The sequence below is a fragment of the Cornus florida genome, unplaced genomic scaffold (assembly GCF_030987335.1).
Source record: "Cornus florida cultivar Cherokee Brave unplaced genomic scaffold, ASM3098733v1 CherokeeBrave_3.0.0_Hap2_Chr09, whole genome shotgun sequence".
Taxonomy (NCBI): domain Eukaryota; kingdom Viridiplantae; phylum Streptophyta; class Magnoliopsida; order Cornales; family Cornaceae; genus Cornus; species Cornus florida.
The window spans coordinates 86645141-86653309 of record NW_026775579.1 but is presented as its reverse complement, the minus strand read 5'-3'; the positions used below and the strand labels follow the sequence as shown (position 1 = coordinate 86653309).

At 34.1% G+C, this 8169-nt stretch overlaps 1 protein-coding gene across 1 annotated transcript; it reads left to right on the top strand.

The window, feature by feature from the left end:
- The first annotated feature begins 1120 nt into the window (after positions 1 to 1120).
- LOC132274885 (3-ketoacyl-CoA thiolase 2, peroxisomal) lies at positions 1121 to 7857 on the top strand. Its single transcript, XM_059776234.1, has 14 exons — positions 1121 to 1444; positions 2207 to 2283; positions 2404 to 2488; positions 2598 to 2724; positions 2813 to 2911; positions 3019 to 3086; positions 3222 to 3329; positions 3408 to 3485; positions 3606 to 3738; positions 3853 to 3949; positions 5293 to 5416; positions 5512 to 5620; positions 7401 to 7484; positions 7561 to 7857. Exons 1-14 carry the CDS (start codon positions 1349 to 1351, stop codon positions 7668 to 7670), a joined length of 1395 nt encoding a protein of 464 aa, XP_059632217.1. The 5' UTR covers positions 1121 to 1348; the 3' UTR covers positions 7671 to 7857.
- Positions 7858 to 8169: the final 312 nt, after the last annotated feature.

The window sequence follows — 8169 nt, the reverse complement described above, 5'->3', positions numbered from 1 at the left end:
TACAAAAATAAAAAATCGAGTGAGGGCATTGTGGGTTCGTGCTTAATCATAAATACCCGATTCCATAGTGGGTAATTTTCAAAAAAATTCAAAAAATTGAAGTATAAAATGCCAAAAAAAAAAAAAAATGAATTTCAGTGGGATAATTGTAATTTTAGTGGGGGCATATTCATAAATTTTCAAAATTTTGAAATATAAAATGCCAAAAAATATATATATATACAGTGGGAGCAAATTGTAATTTTAGTGAAAATATTTTCATAATTTTGAAGTATAAAATACAAAAATAAAAAATCCAGTGAGGACATTGTGGGTCTATGCCTGATCATAAATACCCGATTCTATGGTATCTGAATGATGAAGGCCTTAAACTTGGACATACAATTTCACCTATTAGGTTAAGTTCTTTTTGATAGAATGATAATTTTTCGATTGATTCCTTATAATTAGTATTAGAGTAAACACATTTCTTAGTTGATATCCACGATCTCCTTCTCTTCAGAGAGGGATGGGTTAATAGAGTAGGCTCACATCACATCTAAATGTAAAGAATTTTGAATTCATGAGGACCTCATATCAAATTAGGTCGGGTGACCGATTACAACTTATAAGTAAATAATATTTTATCATAAGTAAATAGTACTTCTTTATTTCTAAAATAAGTGTCACCCTTTTTATTTTTATGATTGTATTTGAAAAGTCAATTTAATATTTTTTGTAATATTATTAATTTAACTTTCATTCATTAATTCTACAAAAAATAACCCATCATATCAATGACCTACTCAGAATAATTTGATAATTTACTCATTATTAATATAATAATAATATTTTACTCTTAAAAATTAAATTAAAAAAAAAAAAAAAGAACGATGGAGGAGTAATTTAAATGGTTATGCGCCAAGGGAAAATAACTTCTAAATTTTTAACAAAAAAAAATAAAAATAAAAAAATAACTTCTAAATATATATATATATATATATATATATATATATATATATAATTTCAATGGTTTTCGACCAAGGTAATTAAATTTATGCAAGTGTATTCCATGCGCTGAAATTGAGCGTTCAATAGATATCTCCATTCTAGAAAGCCCCATTGCAGCCTTCAGCGTCACTAAAACTGAAAATCACTGGCACCGCCACATCTTGTCTGGTCTTTCCTCTTTCCGATAAACTTTGCATTCACTAACCTCCAAATTTATAAAACCATACATATCCACACATACATAGTATATATCTATACATATTTATACATATATATAGTACCGATCTCTCTTCATTGTAACTGTTCATTTGATACAAACACAAAGCTTTTTGAGATAATTTTAGAGAGAGAGAGAGTCATGGAGAAAGCGATTGAGAGACAAAGAGTTCTGATCCAACATCTTTGTCCTTCTTCTACATCTTCTTCCCTCGAAAACATTGAATCTTCGCTCTCTGTAAGATCAGTTCCAATCAATAATTTTATTATCTCGAAAATTCAATTGGTTTTGGAAGCTTTGGAAACACGTGTTCTTGTATATATATTGCTAATTGTGTTTGTATAGTAGTTTGAATTTTGCGAATTTTAATATGATCCTATGTGGTTTGATTGAATTTTTATTGTTCAATTGAAATTGTACTGGATCTGGTGATCACATATACGTGTTTTGTTCTGTTTAAAAATAGACGACCTTGAGGCATCGAATGATATAGAGTATTTGTTTGATGGAAAATCATTTATATAAAGAATTTTTCGCCAGAAAACAAAAATTATTTAGTCGTAAAGATAATTAAAATTGACCGTGAAAAGTTCACTTTTTGAGCTAATTGATGAAGCTAGAGCGATGAATTTTATTTCATCTGAATATTTTTGCCGGAATTATTCTGTGTCAAAACGGACACGGGCAGAAGATATAACGAGATGGTCATCAAAGTTTGTTGCATTTGTGTACTTCTTCAGATATATCTTCGTTCTTATTATCATTGTATTTTATTTTTATTCGTTACCCTCCATTTATAGCTGGAATTTTGGCTCTCAAGTTTCATTTTAGGACTACAAAATAGAGATGGCATCCTGAGCAATTAGGAATGTTTAGCAAATTATTTATCCGTCTGATTTCATGTCAATGATGGAGACACAAATACCCTTTTTATGTATGCACCTATCAACTATTCCCTTTTGTTTTTGATCTGAATTGAGGCTTATTCTTCACAACCAGGCATCTTTTTGTTCTGCTGGTGACAGTGCTGCATATCAGAGGACCTCTGTCTTTGGGGATGATGTTGTAATTGTAGCGTAAGTAGCTCTGCTGTTGTAATAATATCTTTGAATCAATTGTGGTAATCAGCTTGTCTATACTTCAATACTATAAGGATCATTTGTGCATTTTTCTGAAGTTCTTTTCATTTTGAGCAGTGCATATCGGACTCCACTTTGCAAGTCTAAGAGGGGTGGTTTCAAGGATACTTATCCTGATGACTTGCTTGCACCAGTTTTGAAGGTTTGTTTGTTTGTTTATTTTTATTTACTTTTGCCTTTTTTCACTGCAATCTATAGATCAGATTGATGAAACTGAAATCACTTTATTCTCATGATGAATGTTGGTTCAGGCATTGATAGAAAAAACGAATCTGAACCCAAGTGAAGTAGGGGACATTGTTGTGGGCACGGTACTGGCACCAGGGTCCCAAAGAGCAAGTGAATGCAGGATGGCTGCATTCTATGCTGGATTCCCTGGTATAATTCTTTTCATTTATTCATGTGGTTTTGGTTTCCTCCCGTTTCAACTTGCATCATTGATATATTTGTTACTTGTATCACTCAGAAACTGTCCCGGTTAGAACGGTGAATAGGCAATGTTCATCTGGCCTTCAAGCAGTTGCTGATGTAGCAGCTGCTATTAAAGCTGGATTTTATGACATTGGTAAGGGATACATTTGTTCTTAGGGATGTCTTATAGCTATATTTGATGCAAACATAGTGCCTATTCTATTATTTTGTATTTAAAATATAATTCTTTTTCCAAAATAGGAATTGGAGCTGGATTGGAGTCCATGACAACAAATCCAATGGCTTGGGAAGGATCAGTTAATCCAAGGGTAAACTCTGTCTCACACACACACACACACACACACACAAACCCAGATTTTTGCTTGCATAAGTTCTTTTGTGAAAGCAATTTCCTTAACAAGATATTTGTATGAGCTGACTACTTCTTCCAATTATTACACCAGGTGAAATCGATGGTCCAAGCGCAAAATTGTCTTCTTCCCATGGGTATTACTTCAGAAAATGTTGCCCATCGTTTTGGTGTAACAAGGCAGGAGCAGGACCAAGCTGCAGTAAGTTGAATGGATCTGCCCCTCTTGTGGTTGTTCCAATATACTTACATTATTAATATCCTTGTATTTTGTTGTTAGGTCGAGTCACATAGGAAGGCTGCTGCTGCAACATCTTCTGGTAAATTTAAAGATGAAATAATTCCTGTACCCACCAAGGTAGCAATTGTCTCTTTGCAGTTCTGGTGATATTGCAATATCATTCAACTTCTATTCAATGTATTTTTTGGGTATATATGGTCTTTGTTTTGGCGTTGATATGAATTTTCGTTGAAAAAGATTGTTGATCCTAAAACGGGAGACGAGAAACCTGTTACAATCTCCATTGATGACGGAATTCGGCCAAATGCAACAATCTCAGATTTGGCAAAACTGAAGCCCGTATTTAAGAAAGATGGGACGACCACTGCTGGTATTTTAAAGCACTACATATGCAAATTTTATTTGAGAAGTACATTGATTTATGCAAATTTTATTTGAGAAACACAGATATTTATTGTGTTGACCTTTGTTGCTTATATCTTAGGTAATTCTAGCCAAGTGAGTGATGGTGCTGGAGCCGTCCTCCTCATGAAACGAAGTGTTGCAATGCAGAAAGGATTGCAGATTCTTGGCGTGTTCAGGTATGTAACTCCTAGATTATGTGTCGTCAATAATCTAGAGTAAGTTTGGCTATGCTAGAAGCCTTAACCATGTTTAGACCCCCTTTCCCTTTAAATTACAAGCCCATATAGTTTCATAAAAAGGGTTGGTCGGAGGACATGTGAGTGTCCGGCAATTTATTGAATCCAATAGTCTAAATGTCTTTTGAAGTGGTACACTAGCTTGCGTAACATAAAACCAAAAAAAATTGCTTAAATGTTAACCGGTCTTGCATATCATTCACCACTACATTAGCTTGCATAATGGTTATTAACTTGTTCAGTGGCGTTTGAAAGTAAGAATTTATATGAAGTCTCTTGTCAGCCTACCTAGAAATGATACCCATATTTCAATTGATGTCTCTAGCCCCCCCCCAACAACACAAAACACCCACACCTACCTACCACACAACCCACCCCAAAATAAATCCTTGATCAAGATTATCCATTGAGCAGTTGAATGGAGCATGAGGGCAGCAGTTACGTGTTATCACAAATTTTCCAAGACTTTTCACGATAGTTCAATTGCCATCACTGTTAAGTTGCTGGACATCTTGTGCCCTTTGTTCTCTATGACATCTTTCACCATACCATTATCATTCATGGCCTTTATATCATTGGTCCTTGTCTTGCATGTTGGTTCAATTTAAGTTCATCTCAGGTTATTCAACACATGAAGTCAGTAACATGATTCCTTATCCTTCCTTCTATGATCAGCTGTAAAAGACCCCTCCTTAAATTAAATTATTGGCAATCTTGTCACGATCTCTAACCAAGATCTTTTTGTAAGCAATTAACTGATTTTTAATTTATTCTATGTAATATTTTCTAACAACATTTTCTGAAATTAATCAACATGGTCAGTTTTATGAGAGTTAAATTTCCTGAGGAACAATTACTGAAGATGTTACTTTTTTATTCTATTACATTGATAATTCAAAGCCATGTTCTTCAGCTGAGAATCTGAGATGGTTTTGTCATATATCACACACTAATGGATGATAATCATGAGATCTGATAAATTTACTATTTAATCCAAACGCTTGCAAACTAATGAAGTATTGCATAATGACCACTTCGAATAAAGTTGGCACCTTATTCGAGGCAGAGGCATCATGCTGAATCCGCCATTATATTTTCTTTTCTGCTTTAGCCACGTCAATTCAGTCATCAAGCACCAATCTCTGCATTGGCTCTTGATATTCCAAAGTATACACTGGGAAACTAATGTCCTTACAGTTGCCATCTTTCTGTGGATGTACCCTCTGGATGAAGAGAAAAGTGGAGATACTAAAGTATTACGAATAATGGTGTTGTACTTGCAGGACCTTTGCTGCTGTTGGTGTAGACCCTGCTATTATGGGTGTTGGCCCAGCTGTTGCAATTCCAGCTGCAGTGAAGTCTGCTGGTCTAGAACTTGATGATATTGATCTTTTTGAGATAAATGAGGTATGATTACATAAATTCTTGTCTGTTTTATTATTTTTGATTTTATAGACTTCTAAAATGCGTAACTATTCCAATGTTTATTGCTCTGTGGGCAGGCATTTGCTTCCCAGTTTGTCTATTGCCAGAAGAAGCTGGATCTTGATCCACAAAAAATCAATGTTAACGGAGGTGCTATGGCCATTGGGCATCCTTTGGGAGCAACAGGTGCATTAACACACATTTAAACTTACATAGACTCTGCTACCCATGATTTCAAATTACTTTATTAATTACTAAAACACTGAAGGTAAATTGTTAATATATCATTTGAAAGAGAAGTCTCCATCTTTCTATATTATTGTCTTGGGCAAATAGGTCTTCTCAAGAGAAATTTTCCTTGTACAAGAATTCCTTATCTCAACTAATCTGTTCTATTTTTATTCATGAATATATAATTTATCAATCTATGTATAGATATAAGATCACACACGATGCAGGTTTTCAGCAATACGTTAGAATTTTTTGCAAGTTTTTGAAGTAATTATTCAGTAAACATGTCATAGGATTTTGTCTGATCTACAGGGGTTTTCATGTCAAGTCATTTAGCATGTGTCAAGTTAGGATCTTGTCTTTTATCTCTATATTCAGTGAAAAATGTAGGCATTGATCTAGGAAGCAATATATAGACAATTATAGGAAACACGAATACTTTAAAGCATGTATGTTGCGGAAAAGTTGATCAATTTGAGAGTAAATGCTTCCTCTCCAAGAGGAACTTTGCAATGAAAATGAATGCTTTGTCATCAATATTTTCAATCTGCACATTCTTTAATGCAGCCATTCACTTTCCTGTTTAGACAATTAATCTGTTAGATATAGTGTAAAAACATGAAGAACGAGAAGTTTTATTTCATGGATAACAATATGACAGTAGTTTTCACTATCGCCAACATGATTTAGAGCTATTTTAATATGCTATACCTTGTAGCCTGCACTCTCCATTGCTTGATGCTACTTAAAATGCCATTTTCACGTATCCTTTTACTTTCTAAGGAATTTTACATTTTATTTATTTATTATATACTCAACTTTTATGGTAACCGTTTATTTATTTATTTTTTTAAAAAAAAAAAAGAAAATTAGAAAAGTATCTAGTGAAATCAAGTACTACGAGATAGTCTTATCTTTGCTGAAGTATATTTCTGCAAACACTGAATTCATTAAAAAAAAAAAAAAAATGCCAGGCATTATTCTTTGTTTAAGAAGGAAGGTGTGTTGGCATGATGATTCTAAGAAGGTTTAGCACAGAGAGAGAGAGATGATCTGGTTCAGTAAATAATGAGCTCTGTGGCTAAATTTGGTGACTCAAGAAGTGCTCCTACTGGGAGCTCAACATGATTATTCTTTTTGGTTGAAAAGGTTCAGTATTAAATATATATGACTCTTGGACTACTCTTGGACTAGGCTCCCTTAGTAGTCCTTTCCATTTATATAATACTTCACCTAGAAAAGGGAAAGAAAATAAAATTTTATAATACCTGAGTGGATGCTTTTTTCCTGGAGGTAACACTTGACAAATTCTCTTATTTCTCCAGTGGCATTCTTGATGTGTTATATTGGACATCTAAATGTTGTTGTATCGTGCCTTGCACAAATTTTAGTTGTACTTCAGATATTTTGAGGCTTAAAAGGAGAGCAACTCCTTTTTGGTCAAGCAACTGCTTTGTATATGTGTTGGTGACATGAAATTGTTCAGTGCAATTCAAATTGGAAAGTGTTTGTGTTGGTGGCTGACAAGTTTGTTCATGTAAAAGAGCAAATATAACCAAGTTGATTTATAGTGATGTTTGGTTTTTATTATTAGTTTGGTTAAGTTATTTTAATTTGAGCATATTAATAAAATAGAAATCCTTATAGCTGCTACTCATCCATGACCAAAGATGAGAACCAATAACTTAGATGTATTTCAAATGTAGTTTTTCTGAGTCTCGTCTCTCTGTTACAGGAGCTCGATGTGTCGCAACTCTATTGCATGAGATGAAGCGCCGTGGTAGAGACTGCCGCTTTGGAGTGATCTCTATGTGCATAGGTGCTCTCTCTCTCTCTCTGTGGGACTATATTGGTTGAACATATGGTTTACCAGGGATATTTGAAATTAATTGCAGGCACAGGAATGGGGGCAGCTGCTGTTTTTGAAAGAGGAGACTGTGTGGACGAACTCCGCAATGCCCGAAAAAGTGACACCAACAATCTTTTATCCAAGGATTGTCAATAGAATCAATTCATCCCGCTCTTTTACTCACCATTTTCTTGTTCTCAATAATCTCACAGCTGGTGGTGGGAGTCCCTTCAAAGCATTGTAATAAATTATATGGAACTTTTTTTTTCCAGGCACAGTTTCATGTATGAGAACCATGTTCGAAAATTTTAGTTATTTTTAATGTGAAAGGTTCTTTTATCCAGTCCAGTCCTGTGATTTCTTTCTGCGGCCTCATTGCTGAGACTCTACAACTTGTGTCTTTTTGTAGCCTCAACGTCATGGAATTGGTAACTGTTATGTTTGGTAGAGAACCTTGTTAGTCATTAGTTCTGATCACCATAGTCATAAAATCTGAATTTGAAAAACAGAGTACATTTTTTTTTGCAAAATTCGGCCGAAATCGTATTGGAACTGAATGAAATTTCTTTCAATTTTTTAATAACAATAACCCAAAAAAAAAAAAAAAACCCCGGAACATTACTAGCTCTATTTCAATTTCAAGGCATCAAGTCAC